At 39.1% G+C, this 26,376-nt stretch overlaps 1 protein-coding gene across 4 annotated transcripts; it reads right to left on the reverse strand.

Moving 5' to 3' along the window:
* On the reverse strand, nt 23,898-25,299 carry LOC109820655. Of its 4 annotated transcripts, none has more exons than XR_002241914.1 (5): nt 24,909-25,299; nt 24,593-24,817; nt 24,337-24,507; nt 24,036-24,215; nt 23,898-23,969 (listed from the first exon to the last, which is right to left on the reverse strand). XR_002241914.1 is itself a non-coding variant. In XM_020386836.1 (3 exons), the coding sequence occupies exons 1-3, from the start codon at nt 25,231-25,233 to the stop codon at nt 24,494-24,496; spliced, it is 564 nt and encodes a 187-aa protein (XP_020242425.1). In that variant the 5' UTR covers nt 25,234-25,299; the 3' UTR covers nt 24,277-24,493. The 4 variants fall into 4 exon arrangements, 2 of the variants coding, with proteins under 2 accessions (XP_020242425.1, XP_020242423.1); XR_002241913.1 differs by having other exon boundaries at nt 24,036-24,227; XM_020386836.1 differs by lacking the exons at nt 23,898-23,969; nt 24,036-24,215 and having other exon boundaries at nt 24,277-24,507.

Below are 26,376 nucleotides of genomic sequence, written 5' to 3' on the forward strand. Positions count from 1 at the left end.
GCAGCTTTCCCTCTGCCAATCATATTAATAATGACTTGAGGATATTCAGCTTTAGAACTCTTCTTCTTCTGATGACGTTGTCGCTTGGTAGGTCTTGCGATGTCAGATAGTCTATCGAATACAGACCTGCGAGGCCCAGGTGTACAACAGTGGCATTCAGAAAGGACTGTTGAAATAAGCTGCTCATAATGACATGAATGAGCTGCTCGTTGCGTTGGTTTTTCCCTAGAGAGTAATTCTCGCAGATCAGGGATCTGAGAGTAATTCTTCGTCGGAGATAAGACCCTCTGTCTTTGAGGAGGCGAGACTTGTTCTTGTCGGACATGAATCTTAAGCCCATGTTGACTCCTTTGTACTTGGCGGACCACATCGCATTCTGAAACACAAGGGTCGCGTTGTGATTTATAAACACCAGGCTTTGGCCTGCGTTTAGTTGATGAAACAGACCACTTGGGATGATGTTTTGTTTGGACGCACTCATGGGGTGAGTTTTTATCCTTAACAGTACTGTGCTTTGGATTGACAACGCACCACTGAGGATCGCGTTTGAGCTGTATCACTCGAGGCTCGTAGTTAGGCTCATTGCCATGAAGTATGCGTTCTGAAGTAGGAACGCAGTCTTTGTGCGGGGCTTCGAGAACGCGATCCTCGCGTTGAACCAGGGATCGATTTTCTCGAAGATGTGCTCGTCGGATGGATCTTCTCCGCCTTCGAGCGGTGTTCTTTTTGGCTTGTTTCAAAGCCTTAGCAGCAACGTCGTCGGCCTTAGTTGGGTGTTCTTCTACCATAGGTCTCTTACAACCTATTGTATGCCATGTCGATACGGGTGTAGAGTCTTCAACCAGCAGAGCTAATTTAAGTTCCTGGCCGAAGGAGAGGGCTTTCTTCGGCTTCTCAACAACAGGTTGGATCTCGTTGGAGGCTTTTTGGATGTTGTGCCTGGCCTTGGGGCTAAGCGATCCAGAGGAAAGAGCTTCCTCGTACTTGGCTTGATCAAACTCTACAACGAGAGTTTCAACGGTCGTTCTAGCGAGATGAATATCGGATTGCGCCACCACTTCTTCATCAGAGAAGATAGTCCCCAGCGTAGTCGCCATCTTTTGTTTGATGGGAAATTTGTAGTAACAAGAAAAATAATGAAAGAATCGTATTTGATTTATTCTCTCTAACTGCTTAGAAAAAGAATGATTACAACCCTCACAATCTTGATTACAATTTGGATTTCCTGATTACAAAAGAGAGAAGAATGATCTGGATTCTCCCCTTTGTTTAATTCTGGGTTCTTCACGGTGGCGATGGAGTGCTTCCTTCGAATGCTTACGTCGAACTTGCTCTCCGTTGACGATCCGAAAATCTGAATTCGCTGGAACAAATATCTTGCCTGGTTAATAACTTTTGACGAGTCTTGTGATTCAGATAAGTAACAAACTCTAATAAGAAAAGAGTTTTTTGAACCGAAAATAATTCGGTTAATAAGCCAAGTATCGAATGTCTGGAACTCTTCAGTTTGTTGAAGATCGTCGCCTCTAGATTCTCTTCTCCAAATCCGATCCCTGGATCTCTATCTCCGAATCCCCGAACTCTGTTGAGTTTGTTAATATTTATAGGGATATTAGGGCTGTAACTGCCCCCATAATCCGCACACAAATGAGAAACGGTTTAGTCGCCTCATTAATCGGTTGTAACAACCCACGTAAACCACTCCTCAGATCGTGGGTGAGAAACGGTTTTCAAAACTGCATAGATCATGTTTGAATGGGTCAGAACCTTGACTTGTGTTATGGTATAGATTCTATGCTTGAACGCAGTATCTGGAGCTGCGTTCTGAGCGATTTGGAGCTGCGTTCTGCAGCAATTTGGAGCTGCGTTCTGCAGCGATTTGGAGCTACGTTCTGCCTTTATCTTTATATATGGATGACACCAATGATCATTCGAGAAGGTCCTATTCAGGCTATTTGTGACAATTGAGGCATCTCAGTAACGCTCTATCAACTGCGGGTCACGATCTTCACTAAGATCTCTTTGCATGGCTTTAACCATGCACTTCTCAGCATGTCGAATATTTGCCCACAGTTCTCTAGATCTTCCTGCTTTTCTAAAATCATTACACTGCTCATCAGCGCCTCTAATAGTTGCTAATATAATATTAGTCATGTTGTTGTCGCAGCCATCAAGATCAATCATCTCAAATATGGGGCTGTGTTGATAGCTGATGATGCAATGGTTGCGTTGCTTTGACTTTTGGAACGTAACCACTTGTGTTTTGACTGTAGGGGTGAATTCTACCTCTCAATTTGAAGAAACCATTGACTTGTAATTTCTTCATGGTCCATAGGGGCGTCCTTCGATTGTAGCTTTCTGTTGATAACAAGAAAGTCGTCTGATAGTAACTTTCATTATTAGAGCTTGATGGGGATCAGCTATCCATTGTGATTTTTAGACAGCCTACAAAGTTGTAAAGGCTGTGTGCCTTATTTCCTTTTATTCAGACATTTGTATTTGAGACTTGTTGAGAAGTTCTAGTTTACTCATTTTAGACATTGACTTATACTTCAGTATGTTAAATGATGAAATATTAATTTGATCTCTATTATTTCATCAGTTGACTCTTGTATTATCTTTTACTTGCTTTTGTACCTACACCTGTTATTTGACTCTACTAGAGAGATATTAATTGTGATGGTGAAACATGTTATTACACAGTGTGGTACATGTTAGGTTTGACATTCTTGGTTTCACCTTGGACTATAGCCTTGTGTGAACCCAGGGGCGTCACATAGAAAAACAAAAAGAGTTGGAAATGGGAAGTCATTGTCCATGTGTTCGGATGTGACTGTTGATGTATCTTCCAGGCTCACGCCAGTGGTTGGTGTCGCCATTGGGATTGGTTTGTAGGGCTAAAGTGAAGTGTGTACATCACTTTAGTCAGTGGGAGTTTAATTCGTCACTCGAGTTTTGCTTAAGTTCGGACCAGGCAGAAAACGGTTTACATGTAGTCCTTTGGCCGTATATGTAGCGGGATTGGATGCATGTAGGGGATTTGTGAACAGTCAGTTATCTGATGATATGAGCGTTGACTCTGTTTGAGAGTTGGACCAGTGAGTTTTAGGATGGTTAGTATTCAACCTGGTTACGACATGTATATAGCTGTATGTTATCATGTTTAGTAGAGGACTACATTTTGACTTAGTAGATTTCTTGTTGTATGTACCCTTGTCCTTCTGTTATTATTATTATTGTCATAGCATGGATCGTTAGACCGTTTTATTTGTTCATGTGAGATCTTGTCGTGTTCCATGCAAGCTGACGTACACTTGTTTTCTCTAGTGTGCGTCAGACTTAGGAGACGAACAGGTCCAGTTTGACGTTGAAGCAGAGCCGGCGTATGCTCCAACGGAGTGCCTCCCTGAGGACGTAGAGGAACCAGCTGAAGAGTAGTGGATATTTCATGTAATAGTTGAAGAATAATAGAACTTACTCTCGTATTTATTTTAGTTAATGTCGGATTTCGTATGTTAGTGGTACTTTCTTTTAGACTATATATTTCTTATTTCCTAGTTGAACTGTTGTTGTAATAAGGGTATGTTGGACCCATATTTTATGTCTAGGATGATCTGTTTGATGATATGTTTATTTCTTATTCTATATTGTCTTTATATTCCTGCTATTATGATCGGGGACCTGTGATTGAGATTTATATATTTGATGCTTAGCGTATTGGATTGAGAAGAAAAAAATTGATAGTGTATATTTCTTCTCAATTTAATACGTCGCGGGCTTGTTCACGTTCTGATTCCCGGGTATTTTGGGAAACGGGGCATGACAGGTTTTAGTGATGGCCCATGCAGGTCACGGTCCCGAGGCCTCACTAGTAAGAATATAGTGTATAATTTAGATACATATTATATTTCATCCGTAAGACTACAATTAAGTTCTTATACTATTATCTTAATAACTATATTTTAGTTCCTATTTTTTGATATATTATTTTGATTTTAACCTTAGTTTTCCTTTTGATCCTCGTTTTTCTTCAGAACTATGATAGGTACGTGTGGCTATAGTAACATGTCTGGTAGCAGTGTTCCGCCGCCTGAAGTGGATCCGAACCAACTTCTGACGATAATTCAGGGATTGGTCACTAATGAGCAGCACATGGCTGGGCAGCTGTAGCGGGAGCCTCAGCACCAGCCTCCCCCTTGTCCAGAGTCTATTATTAGGAAGTTTCAGTATATGCGATCGCCTTCCTTCTCTGGTGCTGAAGGACCCCTAGTAACGGAGGAGTTCCTGAAGGTCACTGAGACTATTCTCATGGTGACCCGTATTGCCTCTGCTAAATGGGTAGATTTTATGGATATTCAGCTCATGATACCGCTCGGATATGGTGGGCAACTGAGAAGACCCATCTGGAGAGGCCAATCCTGCGAGAGATATTCACAGAGCGCTTCAACAGGAAGTATTCTCCTCAGTCGGCTTGGGACGAACTCCTGCGTAGGTTTGTTGAGCTCAAGCAGGGAGGTCGATCAGTTCATGAGTATGAGGCCGAGTTCTCTTCCCTGAGTCAATATGCTCCCCATCTAGTTACAGACCCTACTATTAGGAGGCATCAGTTTCAGAAGGGTCTGGATAAGTATATCAGGTTTGTTCTGGCTAGTAGAGCACTTGCGATGCACGATGCAGTACTGGATGCAACACGTGAGATTGAGAGTGTGCAGAAGGAACCTGAAGACCCACATGTGATTCAGAGCAGAACACCAGTAGCTCCAGTCCGGAATATCAAGCGTTCCCCTCTGAGGCAGCAGCAGGCCCCGCAGTGACATCAGTTTAGTCAACGACAACCACCTTCTCCTGTGCATCCCTATCAGTACCCTAGAGTTTCAGAGCAGAACACCAGCAGTTCCAGTCCAGAATATCGAGCGTTCCCCTCCGAGACAGCAGCAGGCCAACTATTATGCCCCAACGTCACCACCTCGTCACTGTTGTTCTAACCCATCAACCACCTCCCATCGCCAAAGCCCCTCGCCGGAGCTCTTCCCGACGCCGTGCCCACCGCGTCGGATCCGACCCATGCCGCCTACGTCGATTTGTTCGACACGCCGAGGCAAGATCTCGCCGCTTAATTAGTATCTTTTTTATAATTTTTTATTATTAATTATCTTTGTTAGATATATTATTTTGATTAATATCATTATAGTGGTTAATGTGCATATTTGAATATCTGCGTGGAATGATGATGTGTAATACTAGCTTATATCTGAAAGTTAACAAGCATGAAATGACGAGCGCATGAGTGGAAATTAGATTAATAATATTGTTAATTGTATTTTTAAGAAATTACGAACATGAAATGACAAATTATATGTTAAAATTAGAATTTATGAAATATTATCGAAATAGAAATAAATTAAAGGTAATTTATAAAATAGGGAAATGTTACTTTTCATGCAGAAAAGAATTTATATATATATATATATATATATATATATATATATATATTTACATAAATATTTTATTTTAAATTAGTTATAATGAGAAATAGTTTTAAAGAATATTAAAAAAAAGAATATTCATTAATTAAGAACGTATAACTAATAGTCGTAGAGAGCGACATTTCATGTGCGAAACGACATCGGTTTCCAATTTTTCTTTTTACCACATTATTATATTAGAGGATATTTAATTACGGTATATATATATTACATAAATATTTTATTTTAAATTAGTTATAATGAGAAATAGTTTTAAAGAATATTAAAAAAAAGAATATTCATTAATTAAGAACGTATAACTAATAGTCGTAGAGAGCGACATTTCATGTGCGAAACGACATCGGTTTCCAATTTTTCTTTTTACCACATTATTATATTAGAGGATATTTAATTACGGTTAGTATACATGAGAAGTTTTGACACCCAGTAGTAAGTTATCAATGAAACCTAATTATGTGTGCATTCATACTGTGGTAGCCTGAACTTGTATTCCATGTTTTAATGTAGTGATTATTCATGCTTTACAAACTTGTTTAATCATGTTCAACATGCCATGTTATTATTGTATAGAATTAGTTTTATTATTGCCTCTTGTTGTGATTAAGAACCTTAATAGTTCATGACTTAGTGGCCTCGTGCGTTATGAACAGACTTAGTGACATGTGTGAGTGTGATGACTAAGTTTAGGTGGTGAACCCGAGTTTTAATGAGGATTATGGTTGACTTAGAAAAATAAGAAGAGTTGGGATGGGGAAGTCAATGTTCATGTGTTCGGATGTGACTGTTGATGTATCTTCTAGGCTCGCGCCAGTGGTTGTTTTCACCACTGGGGTTGGTTTGTAGGGCTAAGGTGAAGTGTGTACATCACTTTAGTCAGTGGGAATTTGATTCGTCACCTGAGTTTTGCTTGAGTTCGTACCAAGCAGAAAACGGTTTACGTGTAGTCCTTTGGCCTCATGTGTAGCGGGATTGGATGCGCGTAGGGGATTTGTGAACAGTCAGTTATCCAATGATATGAGCGTTAACTCTGTTTGAAAGGTGGACCAGTGAGTTTTAGGATGGTTAGTATTCAACCTGGTTACCGCATGTATATAGCTGTATGTTATCATGTTTAGTAGAGGACTACATTTTGACTTAGTAGATTTCTAGTTGTATGTACCATTGTCTTCCTATTATTGTTATTATTGTCATAGCATGGATCGTTAGACCATTTTATTTGTTCATGTAAGATCTTGCTGTGTTCCATGCAAGCTGACGTACACCTGTTTTCTCTAGTGTGCATCAGACTTAGGAGACGGATAGGTCCAGTTTGACGTTGAAGCAGAGCCGACATATGCTCCGACGGAGTGCCTCCCTGAGGACGTAGAGGAACCAGCTGAAGAGTAGTGGATATTTCATATAATAGTTGAAGAATATTAGAACTTACTTTCGCATTTATTTTAGTTAATGTCGGATTTCGTATGTTAGTGGTACTTTCTTTTAGACTATATATTTCTTATTTCCTAGTTGAACTATTGTTGTAATAAGGGTATGTTGGACCCATATTTTATGTCTAGGATGATCTGTTTATTTCTTATTCTAGAATGTCTTTATATTCTTGCTATTGTGATCGGGGACCTGTGATTGAGATTTATGTATTTGACGCTTAGCGTATTGGATTGAGAAGAAAAAAATGATAGTGTATATTTCTTCTCAATCTAATACGTCACGAGCTTGTTCACGTTCTAATTCTCGGGTATTTTGGGAAGCGAGACGTGACAAGTAATCTACTATTTTGGTAGGTTTCTGGTGGTATTAAACATGATGAAGTAAGGAGGAATACAATTATTTTACCGGAAAGAATGTAGCTCATTCAATGTCATATACCATTTGGGAATAGTGCAAAGCAAAAAAAGAGGTCTTCTGCCTGGTAATTACTGAAATAGAACTAGGTCTGCGCCTATGCTGGATAAGAGCCACAAGCTTTTAGGTACCATTTGGAAATCGTATTAGGGCTCTCTGAAGTTTGGGTCTGCTGGATAAGAGCCACAAGCTTTTAGGTACCATTTGGAAATCGTATTAGGGCTCTCTGAAGTTTGGGTCTGAGAAAATCTATGCCTTCGAGGTAAAAAACCATTTGGAAATCGTATTAGGGCTCTCTGAAGTTTGGGTCTGAGAAAATCTATGCCTTCGAGGTAAAAACCAATTGGTTACAAGAACGATCCCGATATAGGATATAAGGAACACCTTGTGGAACATGTTGTAGCTTATTGCACGATAATACAATTATAATGGCATGAGAAATTCAGAATAGAAGGTGTAACTAACATTTTTATTTTGATCTAGTATTTCTCACTTGCTCTTTCTCCATTTGGTGTTATACTTCGGGGTCTGTTTACACCTTAAAACTGAGTATAGCTTACTGTCCTAGTGAGCCTAAGATTTTGACTACAAATTAACAATGTATTTTCCAATTACTAAATTTAGTTTTTGTATGACTAAAGTCTCATCACTGCATCCTTTTCATTTGGATTTTTTTAGTTCTAAGGGTTTCATAGTTCATTTTTTTAGATTGCATTACGAGCAACTGATAGCTTTTTACCTCTTTTATTCCGATGAACATACCTCATATTTTCCTTCTTAGCATACCTCATATTTTCTTTCTTACAATACTTCGTGTAATGCAGGTTCGTAATACATCCTCAGTTGATTCTTTGATTGATTTGCTTACATCAAAGTATTTCAAATATCTTGATGTTCGGTATGTACTATTTTTTCTCCTCTTGAATTACTCCATATGTGAACTTAGTTTCTGGTAGGTAGTGTAAGTATGTTGACCTCATAAAGCTCAACAGATATCATCCATTGATCTTTTGGTTCAAATCTTTACAACCAAATTTCATTGTTCTCAACCTAAAATGAGAAACCGTTAACTTTTCATATTAGTACAAATTAAAATTATCTGCTCCTTATAACCACTCGTAATCGTTATCTTCCTAAAGTGGTTATCTTTTGCATAAACTACTATATTCAAAGTCCTAAAAACCAAAGGGTAAGCACAGTGAAGTAAGTTGACAGTACTGTCTTCATCTTACCTTTTTTTTAAGTTTCAGAAGTTAAATGTGTGTGCATTTGACATTTTATAGAAATGCACAATTCACAAAAGTCATGCATATGTTTTTGGTTTAATGAATATGATATGATATATGTACGCCCAAAACTTTTTATAGAATGTGTAGCCTTTCTCAAATAATTTTAAAAATTTTTGATGCTACTTTATTCTTGTTATGCGGGAACTTGGATTTGATTATCTTGGAAGCAGAGAACAACTTGTCATAAGGTTACAAGCAAACTGGAATATTTAAACAGTTGTTCCCTTCTTTCTTTTCTTTCACCTTTTCCTCTCTTTCCATTGTGTTTCTTTTTTTCCTTCATGGATTATAAGCAAATTGGAATATTTAACAGGTCTTTGAGTGTTGACTTGGAAATGGAAATGAATGTAACTATTTTTAGTCCATTAAGATGTGTATTATTTTTTATTTGATACGATAAAATTTTTATTATTTTTCTTTAGATCACTGCGAATTATTATGGATTGTCTGAAGTATAATTTGGTTAGTTTTGCAATGAGAGCAAATTCTTTGTTTATCATAATATGCAACTTGTTTGGAGTATAATTTGATGTTTGGTTTCTTTGTTGATGTGAATGAGAGCATTTTTTTGGTGGATGTTCAGGTTCAGTGTAGGTTTGTAGTTGACAGAAAAGATATTACTTTTGACGATGCAATTAGTCGACAAAAGTATATTTTCTATGGAAGCTAAATTAAATTTTTAACTTTTATTGACACATTAATTTACGTCACTAAAAGTAACACTTTTGCTGATGCTATATTGCGTCAGCAAAGGTATAGCTTTTAGCAAAAATGTTCGTCGCTAAAAAGTATACATTTGGCGATGCAAGTTAGCATCAACAAAGGTGTAGCTTTTAGCGACGAATAGTTTTGCGTCGCTAAAAGCTATACTTTTGTCGACACATTGGCTTTTGCCAACGCTACATGCGTCACCAAAAGTACAAGTTTTGCCGACGCACTTTTGTATATGAAAAAAATCATGCATACTTTTGTCGACGCAAAATATTATGCGTCGCAAAAAAATATGTTTTTTTCGATGCATGAAGCGTCGCCAAAAGTGTTGATTTTTATCGACGCAGTATGATTGCATCACCAAATATTTTCCTTGATGCACTTTTGGTGACGCGTTAGCGACGCTGAATTTTGCGTCGGGAAAGATTTTTCGTGACATTTTTAAACCTTTGCCGACGTTTTGGTTTTGTCGGTAATGCTGTATTTTTTATCGTGGGGGTTGTGGAGTAAAGTCCAAGTTCAAGGGATGTTTGAACATCTTGGACTTTGCTTTGGGCGAAGGTCGGTAAGCCTTCGCTCTAGGCGAAGGTTGATTTGCTTCTAACGAAGTTGTGGTTGCTTTCACTCTAGGTCAAGTTCACTTCTTTTTGGACAAATATGGGGCTCACTTTGGTGCTTTGGCCATGGGCTAATAGGGTCAGCTATGAACCCAATCTCAAATTATGATAAACTTTACAATAGATTCTAATTATGGCCATACCCATCTTCTCGGAGGAGATGAACTCCTTGAATTTTGCCTGGTCAAATTTGATGACCAACGATTCTATGATAGACCCTAAGGCCTTAATGTCAGACTACGACACTATCTTCTTGTTGATTGAGAAAGAAGTCACTAGCAGAGTCGTTGAAGAAGATTTGCAATTTCAAAAACTATGAAACAAGAAAATTTTATAAAGATTTGGATTCTTTTTTGTGTGTCGATGGAAGACCGTTCTTGTTTTTCGTTGATGATTTGACTTAAAAAATGGTGAACATTTTGCTAATTGACGATCTCTGAGTAGATAAATAACTATTTACCTCGAAGAGATACTAACAAATTATTTCTTTCAAGGACTATTGATTAAGCTAGATGACTAGCTGAAGAAAATAAATCCTTTCTCATAAGGATCGTTGATCGAGCTAAAGAATTAGCTGATGATAATGATCTATGAAAATCAATGAGAATAGTTAAGAAATAGCTAATGGTTAATATCGCTCTTGCATGAAGGTTCAGCCTGTAGCCTATGCTTTTTAAGCTTGTCTTCGCTAGGGATTTCAAGCTAACCTTTGTTGTGGGCTAGGCCTTAGAGTGGCGTTCACTCTAGGTCTCGAGCAAAGTTGGCTGTAAAGCGAACTTCGCTTTGCTTTGGGCTTGGGAGAGCTTCGTTTTGGGCTTGTGCCCAACTCTCTCTAATTCAGTGTTTGGCCCACAGGCGTCCATTTATTGAGTTTATATTGGGCTCAAGTATCATACTTTTGCCGAATATCAATCCATGCCTCTTGTAGATCGAGAGATATATTTTGACCATCTAAAATGACATCATTAAACATCAATGGGTCCCTGTTGACCATCGATGGTTCGATGGATGAATTAAGGATTTTAGCTGATTTTCACGTCGTTTTACCTCGTACACGTCCTATACATGCATTCACTTATACTATATCATGTGAAACAATAATTAGTATTAAATGGTATTTTTTTTAGTACTCAAACAAGAGATGTTGTATGGACTACGTCTTGACAAGATCAATGTCCTCCCACCTCTCCATCTTAAACCTCCCAAAACACAAAATCCATGACAATGCACAGAGATTAAAACCTAACATTCCCAAAACCATGCCATCACATGTGGCACTTTGGATCTTGTTGGTTGTCATATTCTCTCATATTCTAAACATTTTTATATTCCATCACATGATCCACTTGCATATAGCTAGTGCCTAGTTGCCATCCTTCCTCGAAATTTATTGTTCTTATTTTCGTGTGCAGTGGAGTTTCTAGTACACGCTACCTTTCATAGAGTCTACTTTGACTACTTTGATATATTAATCCAATGCATTTGGATCCAAACTATTTCCTGCTTATTTAGCTAATGTATAACTATCAAAAAATTCAATAGGTTAATTTTATTCTGACAACAAAGTCTTTTTTATTGGCATATATGATGCTAGGAGAGCTGCATGAAATTCTCCTAAATGACATTCGAGATGTGAGTTTTTAACATTAAATAAGTTGTTTTCTGTATTAATAAAAATAAAATTCTCTCTAGCAAGTGAGGCTACACGCAGTGTAAACCTCTCTCGATGTGCAAAGACTTCTTTAGCGGAAAAAGTTAATGCTCTCCGGCTCCAGTCGCATTGTCTGGCAATTAAGCAAGGGGTTTAGTCCAAACAATACATTTTCTTTTTCTCTGGGCATAAGTTTCAAACAAAGGATATTTTGTGGATATCTTATATTAATTCTATCTTGTTTCCAGTGTGGGGCCCTTGAGCATATATTCTTATTATTCTCTCATTTTGAATGCCCAATTAGGTTAAAACAACAAACAAATAATTGTCTTGGAAATGGTTTTTGTAGTTAGCAAGCAACATTATCCTCTGATTGCTACGTTGAGATGGAGGTTGTGCGGCTTGTGCCCGAATTATCATGGGTAACCCTGTTAGAACATGAGTCCCTATTAATAAAACATACAAAATGTCAAATTGCTGTCAAGTCCAATAAAGACTTGGTTTTGTTCCAAGGAAAACAAAATAACGAAAAGGTGGAATTAAAGACACGTGAAAAAGAACCAAGAATATATTAAGCCAAAGAGTCTGCAACAGTTAGGTCATTGTCACAGGAGATTTGTAGCAACTCTAAGGAAATCTCTCAACGTCAAAACCAACAAAATGATTAGAAACATTCTGAGTTCCAAATTATTAGTAATTTAGAATCAAGAAAGTAACATCATAGAAGACAATATAGTTTTGCTGCTCTCATGTGTCAGAAGATGAATATGCCGTATTTACATTTCCTTTATATGAGAGAAATTATGGCAAGGCATGAAGATCTCCATATCGAAGCCCGAGTTCAATCACCGACTTCTACCAAACAAATCCTTAGTATGTCGGTCTCACCTTCCATTCCCACACTTCACATTAGACAAATGGGATCTAACCGGGATCTGAAGGGGTGTTAGCAGTACTATTATCACTGTGTTTTCAGACCATCTGTGCTATCCACAGTGGGTATGACGTATATACATAACCAACTAGTAAAAATATCGTGAGTAATTTAATTAGAAGAATTATGAGTTATTGCTCAACAATTTCCAACATATTCAAAGAATATAGTACACGTACATTTTTTCATCAGTGGGCTTGACATATAAATATGAAAATATCCAAACATTAGGGTTATCCAAGGGAAGTGTCAAGGGAACAAACCCACGTAGGGAGGTATTGTCGCAAATCACCAAATAGAAATCCAAATTAATAGAAGGACCAAACAACTTTTCGAAAGCTTTCTATCTACAAGTAATACCATCAAAGTTTATATTGAACAAAAGTACAGGTACCCCTTGGCCCTTGATCTTGTCCATATTACTATATTTGTACAAAAATTTGGCAACATTATATATATCGCCAATATTTATTATCATTTAGTTTTTTTTTTTACCCCTCTTGCTATGCGTCTACACCCCTATAATCAACGAGTTAGCAGAACTCTTGCCACGTGACTGACTAGATAAGAGATGCTTAATTTCCGTCCTAGACTAGTTTTCACATACGCAACACAAGGGACTTGGTATTAGACTTAATTAGTGTTACGAGCGACTAGTTACTACGCGTGCGTACGTACGTGGTACTTGCTGATGCGATGCGTTAGCAGATTAAACTCCAGGGACAGTGGCTCGTAGCGAACCGACACGTGCTTTCTGATTGGACCAACTGTTCATCAACTGTACAATTTTTTTAAAATACAAATTCGCGGCAGCTGTCTATGGTTACCAAAATTTAATTAAAAAAAAAAAAGGTCAATCGACCAACCATGTCTCTTCTGTCAACAGATTCTACATTCAAATTAGTGTGCTAAATTGTGCATATACCACCTTACATATTTTTATTTTGCAAAAGTGAGTAATGCTCATTAAATTGCATTTAAATACTTTATAGTTTCTCCTATGTTGCACTTTATACCCTCATTTGTCTTTTACTACACTTATATACCCTAAAGTTCTTAAAACTTTTGCTTATATACCCTCACTTGTTTTAGACAACCATTATATATCCTAAAAATTTGAAAACATACATTTAAACACCTCAATTTTTTAAAATTGACACTTAAATAACCTAAAGTTTCTAAAACTTGCACTTTAATACCCTATAGTTTGTATAGTTGAACGGCTTACTTACACTTATGTACCCTATAGTTTTCCTTATTTTTCACTTATATACCCTCACATATTTTTGACAGCACTCATATATTCTAAAGTTCTTAAAACTTACACTTATATGTTGGGGATTCAAGCCTATGACAACCTGTCACATGAACCCTCTTGCAGAATTTGCCATCCCGATCTTTGTGTTGAAAGAATGCAAGAAGATATCACAACAAATAAAATTGCAGGAAAGAATAAGCAAAGAAAGAACACCAAAATTTAACGAGGTTCGGCAACTTGCCTACGTCCTCGGGATCCACACAAAAAATTTCCTATAGATATTAAAGAAGATTACAAAGCTTGGAAAGAGATGACCTCAAACTGCTTGAGATCTCTCAATCAAAGAAAACGCTACTGTAAATTCGCTACAGGAAATCGCGTGGAGTTTTTCTTCTGAAAAATCACCGCTCAAAAACACTGAAAAAATCGTCGCTACAGGCGCGGGAGAGAAAACCGCCGCCAAGAATCACTACAAAATTTAACTCAGGAATTTCTCGTGGTCAGGGTTCCCTATTTATAAGGAAACCCTAGGTCAAACAGGCAGATTCCCAAATCTGTCTTTTTCTACGAGTTCGCCTGACTGCGAAGCTCGCCTGACTACGAGGCCTGAATTCAGCTTCGCCCTGCACTGAAGCTTGCCTACACTTGGAGCTCGCCTGCAAAGCTCGCCTGATCTTCCATGTTCGGCTGAACTTCCAAAGCTCGTCTAAACTGCATATTCGACTGCATGTCTGGTTCGCCTGATATGAATACCCCTTGACCCTCTTCACTTTATTAATTAAGTTTAGACGAGCTGGAACTTCCAAAGCTTTGCAGGCGAGCTCCAAGTGTAGGCGAGCTCGTCTTAAACCTCCAAAGCTCGCCTGATCTTCCATGTTCGGCTGAACTTCCAAAGCTCGTCTAAACTGCATATTCGACTGCATGTCTGGTTCGCCTGACATGCCGAGTTCGCCTGTTTTCTTGACTTAGAGAATTTTAGCTTGTTCCAAGGTTTGGGTCTACACCCTAAAACCAACAATCTCCTACTTGGAGACCAAACCGCCATCAACAAGCTCTCTTAGCAAGTATCTTCTCCTATCCAGAGAATTTCTTTCTTCACTTTAATATATTTCTCATAGTGTGGCTCCGCCCTCATCTCCTACGCATGAAGGCCAACTGAAGTTGCGCATAACTCCAGTTTCTGAATGGTCACTGCATTAGTCAACATATCTACAGGATTTTGGCTCCCCAAAATCTTCTCCAATAATAACTTCCTGTCCTTAATCAGCGAGCGTATGAAGTGGTATCATACGTCGATGTGCTTTGTTTTGGCATGCTATACTAGGTTCTTAGCAAGGTGTATAACACTCTAGCTATCACAATAAAGATATTTGTTCCCCCGCTACAGACCTAACTCTTCTAGGCACCCGGTTAATCATATATAGCTAGACTCAAACCTCTTGAAGTAGCAGTAATGATCTGAATTGTATTTTCCATATCCATTACTCTACATGAAGTTATCGAACTTCTTGTACCACTGTCTTGGAGCATGTTTCAGTCCGTATAAACACTTCTTGAGCCTACACATCATCTCTTCATTTCCTTCTTTGATGAAGCCAACAGGTTGCTATTAGTTCTCTTGTTTTGATGATGATTTACATACACCATTATTGGTGCTAATTGCTTGATTGAGTGATATTGTGTAGATTGTATTTTGCCAAACAAGATAATGCTTACTATTGGAGGATTGGACGGAATATGAGCTACACCTATGATATCCAAGGAGGTGGAGGCAATTTGATGAAGAAATTTTTTTCAAGAGAACAATATAAAAGAGAAACTTCATCAACAGATGAGCAAATATCAAAACCAAAGAATTATATTCATATACGTGGGATATTTACATTTTTATTTATCTCTAGAGCTTAATGTAGGTAAGTTATTAAGTAGATAACATTTGAAGCTAATGGGGTTCACACACACACATTCATAAAAATATGTTTTCGACTATTTTTTAAAAAATGAGTAGTTTTTACCATTGGGAAATGATTTTTTAAAAATTCTTTTTCTAACATGTTCAAAATCATGTTTATAAGTATTTTCCAAAGTTTCATATTTTTTGGATTTTATCTGCTATTTTTAAAGGCACTCAAAAATTTAATTTTATACATGCACAGTACATGTGAACGTTTATAAGTCGACTCATGGCTGTAATAAATCGATTTATAAACTGTACTACAAAATACAGATAACGTCTGCTCAGTCGACTCATAATCCATTAAGTCGACTGATGCAAGATGATTCTTCTTATGACTTCATTAGGTCGACTCATAACAGTTGTACAGTCGGTAACGGCTAGTTCATAAGTCGACTCATGTACAGTACAAGTCGACTTATAACACTGTTAACGACTAGTATTTTGGCTGAGCTAAAATTTCGGTATTTTGTCTCTTTCTTGGGTTTAGGGTTGTTTTTTGGGGCTTCTATAAATACCCCTTGACCCTCTTCACTTTATTAATTAAGTAAGCAAAGAAAAATCCATATGCTTTGTTTCTAAAGTGTTCTTGAGCTCAAACTTTCATTCTCAATTGTTTCTAAGTTTTTGGTTTCTCAATTCCACATCTTACAAACCCCTAAGCTTGATTTGTTTATCTCTTGATCCTTGTCATAGGATTGTTGTGAGAGATTTTCTTTTATTTCATCTTGTGATTGTGTGATGAGATTGATCTTGAGGAGATCGTTGTGAGGATTGTAAGATCTCGTGAGAAGATCATTGTGAAGAAGTTTCGGCTTCCAAAACAAGTATGATAGTGAAGTTACCATCAGGAGAGGTGGTCGGAGGATCGAATCCCGTGAACATATCGTCGTGTCATCTTGGATAACTATTCTCTAACTTTCCTCCTTATTTATTGTCTTATCATTTAATTTGTGTCTTGTGTTGCATTGAATTTTATTTATTACACATTTATTATTTTATTACCCTATTCACCAACCTCTAGGGTAATTTTATTAGGTATCAGAGCAAGGTCTCTACATATTTATTAGGTCTAACCACCTTTAGAGCAAAGATCCAAATAGATTCAACAACGAATATGCATATGCTTGAAGGTCAACCAACCACTAGACCACCATTGTTCACCGGTAATAATTTTGCATATTGGAAAGCTAGGATGAGAATTTATTTACGATGCATTGATCTTGACATCCTAGAGATAATAGAGAAGGAATATGTTGAGATGTCTAGTAATGATATAACCGAGAAAGAAAGGCATTTGGCTAATCTAAATGTTAAAGACATGAATGCTTTGATTTGTTGTCTCACTCTAAATTTATACAATAGGGTCTCCATATGTGTAACCGCGCATAAAATTTGGGATAAACTATGTGTCACTCATGAGGGAACCCGCCAAGTCCAAGAGTCAAAAATTAGTAGCCTTATGCATGAATATGAATTGTTTAAAATGCTTCCTAATGAATCAATTGGTGATATATTTTGTTGTTTCACTAATATTATAAATCAATTGTGTGGCCTTGACAAGGTGTTGGAGAATCAAGAAAAGAACTACAAGATTCTTCATTCTCTCACACCGGTATGAGAGCCAAAGGCAACCGCCATTGAGGAGACAAATGATCTTACCGATCTCACCCTAGATGGCCTCATTGGTAAGATCAAGGTCCATGAGAAGAAGACTAAGGAGAAGGAGGAAGAACCCAAACGAATGAATGAAGAGCCTTCTCAAAAGATGAAGACTATTGCTCTTAAAGGAGCAATTGATGATAGCTCCTCCTCCTCGGATAGTGAAATAGATGTTTATAGAGAAGTGGCTCACCTCTCTATAAGAGTATCAAGATTGATTAAATTTAGTAAAAATTTTCAAAATTGTTCTAACAAGTTCCCCTCTCGTGTAGGTAAATATTTTGATTACAATGAACCGAGACATATAGCAAAGGATTGTCCTAAGATAAAAGAGAAATATATTAAGTACAAGAAGAAGAAGGCGACGTATGCAGGATGAGAGGAATCCGAACCAAGTGATTCGGATAGTAACGAAGAAGCTGCCAAGATTGCTCTTCATGATCCAATTGTTTGCTTCATGGCTGATGAAGATGAGATACAATCCGAATCCGAAGATGAATCATTTTTTATGCAATGTGAGCTAGGAGCCGCTCTAGAAGAATTAAACTTTGAATTTGAGAAATTAAAAAGGGAACATTCTTCTTTTAAAAAGTTGCATAATTCATGTGAGTCTAAATTTGAACAACTACAATCCTTTATAAATGATGCCATCATTTTAAAAGACAAGATAATTGGTGATCTTGAGCTTGAAAACAAACAATTAATATTTCAAATTGAAAAATTAAAAAATGAAAATACCATATTAAAAACCAATCATGCTTCCACTAGTTATAATCATCATCAATTTAGAAGAATATGGTGTCATAGATCTCATACCCCCACCTATAAGAAAGATTTTATTTGCACATATTGCATGAAATATGGTCATACTTCCAGACATTGTAGGATTAGAGATAATATTTATGATTATGGATTGATTGGAGTACCTAAGGGTGTCAAGAGTACTAACATCCAAGGACCCAAGATTTGGATACCTAAAGATTCTACCTCTTGTTTACATGTAGAGAATGTCTTGCACAAGACGTAAAGAGTTGTGGTACCTTGATAGTGGTTGTTCTTATCACATGATGGGTAACAAGGACTTATTTGCAACCCTATCAAGGATAGAAAGAGGTAATGTTTCCTTCGAGGGTGGTGAGAAAGATAAAATTATAGGTTGTAGGCGTCAACAACTGCCTATAAGTTGCAACACACAGAGAAGGTGATAAACGTCATCATCCAAGTCAAAGAAGATCATCCGATGTCAAAGACCAATTAAGGAATGCACAAAAATACAAAACAACAATCAGGGGTCACACAAATTCCGAGACAAGAAAGTTGTCTTGGAAACTATGAGACAACTCATAGTTTCCGAGACACAGAAAGTGTCTCGGAAGCTATGAGACAACTCATAGTTTCCGATACACAGAATGTGTCTCGGAAACTATGGTGAAGCTTCATCCTTCTTTTGATGTTTTTTTTGGATTTTGTGCTGTCAACATGGCTTCATAGCTGCTGGGGATCGTGTGTGAACATGGGAGGGCTGTTACAAACGTAAAATATGCCTATAACTGTAGAGATAATGACATTAAAACATGGGAAAATTAGTTACAAAAAGGGCTAACAGACTTCCTTCTTTCGAGACACAGAATGTGTCTTGGATATGGGAAGCTCACAAATGAGCTCTATTTTGATCTCTTACCTTCAGTAACTATCCTAGGGACTATAAATGCTTCCTTATCATCCATATGCACGGTAACCAAGGCAGAGAGAGCAGAGATTTGAGCAATTTGGTAGATTTTGAGCAAGAGAGAAAGAGTCTTCATCAATTTCAAGCACTTCCAAGAGCCTTCGGTGTTTCCTCGAAATCTAAGCTTTGACTTGATCTTGGGAAGAGTGTTTTATCTTACTTTGCTAAGATATCCACTTCTGTCTTTGTTTCTAAAATAAAACATCAACCTTAAGCCTTCATCATGATTCAACTTGGATCTGTGATTCAGTCGTTCACGGGCTAACGTACCCTCGGTACAGGCAAAGATCCTACACAAACAGTGGGTGATAAATATCCTCTGTGTGTGTTTCTAGGAGGTTATTTGTTTGTAACTAGAGATCTTATAAAAAGGCTTGTTTATTTGAATTCATTGTATTCTATAAAAGAATTGTAATGAGTTCAACAAATAAAATAATTTCTGACGCAAACACGCTGGTGACCATAGTGGGAGCCAACGGTCTCGCTGTCGAGACCGTCGTATCGCAACCGATTAAGATTATGGTTGAATCCATGGTTGAGTATGAATTCGACCAAGCAAAGTTTGAGGAATATCTGTCATCATTGTCCTCAAGATCTTCCTCTCCTTGCAAATACAGGAAGATTTTATTTTAAAAGAAGGTTTTACAGTCTTCAATTCTGACTCTTGCCCCATTGTTGTTGAGGCTTCCCCTTGTAACGCTGCTCCGGCAATTAACAATATCGAAACCTCTACTCATAATGACTCCTTTCCAGACAAGGATTCGTTAAATAAAATTTTGTTGTCTCTAACGAAGAGGGTCATAATAGGCAATGCCAGCGTCGTGCTTGTCAGCTTGCCAAAGCTTTGGAGCAAGTGGACGGGATTCGCTACCACGCGGATCTGGAATCAAAGAAGCATTGAGTGATCCAGTTGCCTCAAAGGTAAACCACTCACATCTCTGCCAAACTATAGATGAAGGAATGTGTTCCCATCAAAAGAGCCCGTTCGATCCTTAAGGAACGCATCCAAAAGCATCATAAAAATGCCGCTTATGCCTGTGTCCTCGCGTAGAAGACGCAAGAAACGAAGAGGGAAATAGTGGCTAAAGAATCACCAAAATCCTACAAAGTCTGGATTCCAAAATTTAAAACTACGTGAAAATCAGACTTGGAGGCTATTCCCAACTCAGACACTAACCAGTGTCTCGGCTAAAGGGGCCTTGTCCGAGATGTTGGCCTTCTTGTTTTGATGATGTTTAACATGAAGGACCCTAGAGGGGGGGTGATTAGGGTCAAGAGGCTCTAATATGCAATTTAAAAAAAAACAGTACAAACAAACCACAGTAACAGAAGTGCAATAATAAAGAAAGAGATAAAGTTAGGAATCGTTATCCTTGACGCGCGATGTGTTAACGAGGTTCGGCCCGCTGACCTACGTCCCCGCTCCCCACTCTCGAGGAGAAATCCACTAACACATCCGGTTTGGAAGCCGGAACTTCGTCTACACAATGATCCCACAAGATCTCTCTCTCACTGCACAGTTGATCTCACAGATCACACTCCCTCACAGTCGATCTACACAAGATCTCACTCACAGCAGCAGAAGATAAATGCAAGACACTCTCTTTACACAAGCCCCTATAGCAAAGAGAAGAGTACTGAAGCTGGGAAGTGAAACACACACAAGAACACAGAAGAAAAAACCAGATTTGAAAATTTTCTCAGGAAGAACAGAGCTCTCTGGTTCTTTTTCAAACGTTAGGGCTTAGGGAAGAAGAAGCAGGCTTGGGGGTTTTTATAAAAGAGTTTAAATCAATAAAAACAAAAACCCAATCTTCCTATTTAGGAAGATAATCTACTTTGCAGGTTGTGACCTCAGACTGTGCCAAACACCATTAGGTGAAAGCACAACGATCGAGGCAAACGACCGTTTAAAAAAGTCGCGGCTGACCAAAAGTGAAAAATCGGTTGACCGAAGAGAATTTCGGTCGACCGAAAAATACCGTCGGTCGACCGACCGAAAAATTCGGTCGACCGCGGGCAGCTAAAGAAATTTGGAAAAACAAGCAGAGCCTCGTCGGTCGACCGGCACGGTCGACCGATTAGAAGATTGAAAATTCGATCGACCGTATCGGTCGACCGACGACAATCTGGAAAGATACTAAGGAAAGGTCATAGGATCGGTCGACCGGGCCGGTCGACCGATTTCTGATATTTTCCAGAAAACAGATTTTTGACCAACTTGAAATATTTGCAAAATATTCATTTGACCTCTGAAAATTCTGAAACTTTGTAAAATGTTTTTAATACTAAAAACAAACTGTTTGGAAAAAGAATTTTGCAGATAGGTACTCATACTTGTGAAAAATAGTGTTTTGTGAAAAACGCTTAAAAGACACAAGTCTAAAAACGTGTGTGTGATTCCCAATAGCTTCAAGTAAACTCAGTAACTCTTTGCCTACATTCTAGCACTAGAGAGAAAAACAAAAGAAAGCTAATATCCTCATATTGAAAGCAATACTTGAGCTTTGATATAGCTTGAATCGGATGAAGCTTTTATATGACTTTGTTGTTCTTGAAATAACGTTGCTTCATCTTTTTGGCCTCCTCCTCCTTTAGATGTCTTCGTTTTAGCGTATATTCCATCCATCCTCCGTTAATGGCACTAACGAGCTTGACAAATGATTTTACTACATTTACACTCAATAAGCCATTAGTACCGATAATGGTGGTTGTAAGAACATCATCAAAACATAAGGGCTAACAATCTCCCCCTTTTTGATGATGACAACCAACCATTATATAAGAGCAAAAATAAGATAGCTTATAGATAGGTGCTCCCCCTATCTATGAGCTCCCCCTAAATATATGCAACAAATGAGGAGATTTCTCTCCCCCTTTGTCACCATCAAAAATGGGGTAAAGAGAAATACTAAATGCAAAATACAACTAGTCAAGCAAGCAATGTAGAACTTTCACATAGTGCATAAGCCCAAACCATTTCTTATGCGACAAAAATCATCCTCTCCAAGAGGCTTAGTGAATATATCCGCTAGTTGAGATTTGGTGTCAACAAATACTAGGGATACATCTTGTCTCTCTACATGATCGCGTAAGAAATGATGGCGCACGTCAATATGCTTAGTTCTAGAATGCAAAACCGAATTTTTGGAAATATTTATGGCACTTGTGTTATCACAAAAGATTTTAATATTTTGAAAATTCAAATCATAGTCAACTAAACTTTGTTTCATCCATAAAACTTGAGCACAACATAGGCCGGCGGCAATGTATTCCGCTTCCGTAGTGGACAATGCAACACAATTTTGTTTCTTGGAAGCCCAAGAAACAAGGGAATTTCCTAAGAATTGGCATGTTCCACTAGTACTCTTGCGATCTACCTTACATCCGGCAAAGTCGGCATCACAAAAACCATATAAATCAAAAGTGGTGCTTTTTGGATAAAACAAACCAAGGTTAAAAGTTCCATTAACATACTTAATGATCCTTTTAACCGCAATTAAATGAGATGCTTTAGGAGAGGCTTGAAAACGTGCACAAGCACATACACTAAACATGATGTCGGGTCTACTAGCGGTGAGATAAAGAAGACTACCTATCATACCTCGGTATAGTTTTTGGTCCACATCTTCACCACTCTCATCCGCATCAAGCTTAACACTAGTACTCATGGGAGTAGGCGCATGCTTAGAATTCTCCAACTTGAATTTCTTCACCAATTCCTTCGCATACTTGCTTTGTGAAATGAAGATCCCATCCTTAGTTTGCTTGACTTGGAGCCCGAGAAAGAATGTAAGCTCTCCCATCATACTCATCTCAAAGTGATCCTGCATAACTTTAGAAAATTCCTTGCACAAGGATTCATTAGTAGCACCAAAAATAATGTCATCCACATATATTTGAACCAAAATGAAATCATTTTTCCTTTTTCTCACAAAAAGTGTGTTATCAATTGTTCCTTTTGAAAAACCATTTTCAATAAGAAAACTAGAGAGGCGAGCATACCAAGCCCTAGGAGCTTGTTTCAACCCATATAAGTGAAGGAATCGGCCAACTCTGGATATCCTTCTTCCCTCATCATCATCATGTGGCGAGAAAAGGAACGCCTGAACTGATCGAAACAGTATCCTCTGTGAAGAAGTTTCTCAATCATGCCGTTATAAAAGGCGGTAAAAAAGCCGAGGTCCGTACGAAAAATGTCTCTGTCTGGATCGGTATCAACCAAAAGGGTGCAGACACGCTCATATAGAGAGGATCGAGATCCTACAAACAACAACATAGAAGTTCAGTGGATTATCGAATACGATAAGGAAATTCAAAGGCAAATTCTGATGTGGAAAGCTAAGAGATTATCGAATACGATAAGAAAATTTAAAGGCAAATTCCGAGCATACCAAGGCCAACGGAGGCCCCTCAGGCTGAAATCCGACAGGTTCCGAAATAACTGCAGGAGTAGTCATGGAGGGTATATCAACCCCTGTAGGCAAATCAGTCATACCTCTCGGCTGTGGCGGGGAAACACCGCTCTCAGGCAAACTATCAGTCCCAGAAACTGTAGTGGCATCAGGCACAACGGCTGGTCCTATAGTTACACTTCTTTATTAGTATCTGCATACCTGTAGGTCCATCATCCTCAGGTATCCGGGGAATGCCAGGAGTCATAAGAGTATCAGTCCCGGTGGCTGGTCCTATGATTGCACCCATATATTAGTCAAAAGTCAGATAAATAAAGAGGAGTATGATGTCCCTAAATCGTATGCGTACTTGCAAGTCCGTCACTCCGCGGTAAGCTAGATATGCCGGGAATCGATATTGGGTTAATCCCAATGACTGGCGCTATAATATTAATCCTTCGTTAGTCAGACAAAAGATCAGGCAAGATGAAGGGAATCGGATATATACCTGTGAATGAATCACTCTCAAAGGGTGGTCCCGCGGTTCTTCTGGTGGCCTGCTCAGCCAACATATCGGCTAATAATCCAGCGTCGGGTTTCGAGAAACTTGGTACAGGAGCACACCCATGTTCCTCGAAACCTACATCATGATAGGCTCCATCCTCAACTGGCTTTTCCATCGCGACATCTGCAGGATAACCTAAATGTTGGAAGATGAGGAAGAAAGGAAAGCTCAGAAATACCTGCAGCAAAAACAGAAGATTCTCTTTCCCCATGCTTGAGGAGGGTATCATTGGATGTAGATATACCTGAATATGGGACGGTGGGCTCAACACTATTCACCTGCTCAAGATCAATGTTTAGATCGATGCCCAGAGAACCGTCATGAAGGGCGTCGCACATCTGCTGCATAAAGCAATCCATGTTATCAGATCCAGGAGATACCGGACCCGATGGAAGTTCGCCCTATTCAAAGAACCCTGGAGCATAAAACATAGTTACGAACATGATTACGAATCCCAGAAGGTAAGTCATCTTAAAGCAATGAAAACGACGAAGTATTACCTTCCTCCCTGTCGGCGAAGTCTCCTAAATCCACTTCATAGGAGCGCTGACCAACGTGTGGTTTATGAGCGATTTTTTTCTTTTTCGGAATATCACCCCTCATAGAACCAACGGGTCGTTCGTGCGTGGACTGGCCACGTGTATCAACCTGGGTAGGAGCTTGGCCACCAGGCCTGAATCTCGCACGACGGGAAGCGAGCGACTCATGGTCGTCGGCTGTCCTACCTGAAATGATAAGGATTATTTCATTAAATGAACCAGATCTTTCGTTGATATCAATTGAAGTTGAGAAAGAGGATCAAAGAGTATGACAAACCTGCATCAAGTTCTTCTTGGTCGATATCTATATCCACATACTCCTCCTCAGAAGTCTCGTCACCATCGTCAGTAGGAAGGAGCTCTTCATCGTTTTTGCTTGAGAGAGGAGGGTTGGCAGACTTCTCCTTCTGTTTCTGAGCAAGCTCGGCTTTACGAGCAGCCATCATAGCGACCTGGACCGAGTGCTCAGACTCTAACTCTGAAAGACTCCTCACACCTATGGATTCATTGGCGGAGAGGAACCACTTACAACTGAGGAAAGTAATCATCGGCTTGCGCCTATATGAAGGAAGAGCAAAGTGGGCTCCGGTGCAGCCCACCATAGTCCATAGCCATGCCCGTACGCCATCAATAAGCCCCCCCTCAACCTTCAAACCACGGCTCGGATTCCCAACATATAATTGGTCATAGCCGAACTGACGAGCAAAACAGCAGGGAAGGTAAGGCTCTATGTGGCAATGATTCTTCACCCGGAGAACGAGATACCCAACACGGATGTTCACTAACCAGCGGAAACAACCAACGTCGAGAGCAGTCCGATTAGTTCTGGGTTTCTCCTCATCAGTCAGCACATCACCATAGCGACCCGAAAAGTGGGGAAAACACTTGAAGAACTCCCAGCTCTTGCGAACTTGAAGCTCTCGTTGTGCATCGCCGAATTTCTTCCCGAGCCATCTGCTCCTCTCCAACAGCTGCACGAAAGGAACGGGGACATCAACAACGCTGGGCGCCGACATCAAGTCAGGACGGTGAAGAACGAGCCACGCCATCAGATACGCATAAGGAAGCTCGACCTTCGGACAAGTAAGCTCGGTCGATGGTTTAGAACCCACCCGTGTAAAACCACTGACCAGATACCTAAGCCCGCAATGGATGCCGGCAACCATCGCTGGGAGCAGTGAAAGCTCCCTCCCATAAGCTAGCTGAACTGCGGGGAAGAGCACCTCGAGAGGTAAGGCGTCTAAAGACCGGTACGGAACAACACACTTCTTCAACCAGAGGGCAATGTAGCCTGCTAGCAGAGTCCGGGGCTCGATGGACTTCTGTGCACGGCGGAGGAACGAACGAAACTTGGTTCCTACAGGAAAAGCTCCCTCAGCACGGGCAATGGTATAAGAACGAGCCTCAACCTTCTCCATCAACTCATTAATGGCGGTAGGGGTCAGGACATCTAACTCACGAAGGGGCTCGCCGGAGTCACCCTCCAAATTAGGGAACAGATAGACAGCAAACTGCTTCAAGCTGATTTGCCTTTTCTTCTTCGCTGGAGGAGAAATCTTGATCAAGGAGGTATAATAATGACAAGTGATGTCCCAAAGAGTATCAACTCATACAATCACACTTATTCTTTATTCCTAATTGTCACGCACAAAATATAAGAACCAAGTTTAATAATCTCTTAAAATCACCTTCCTCGTGGGATCGATATTTTTTATACTATAACTTGATAAATTGTGCACTTGCAA

This window comes from Asparagus officinalis, chromosome 8 (genome assembly GCF_001876935.1).
Source record: "Asparagus officinalis chromosome 8, Aspof.V1, whole genome shotgun sequence".
Taxonomy (NCBI): Eukaryota; Viridiplantae; Streptophyta; class Magnoliopsida; order Asparagales; family Asparagaceae; genus Asparagus; species Asparagus officinalis.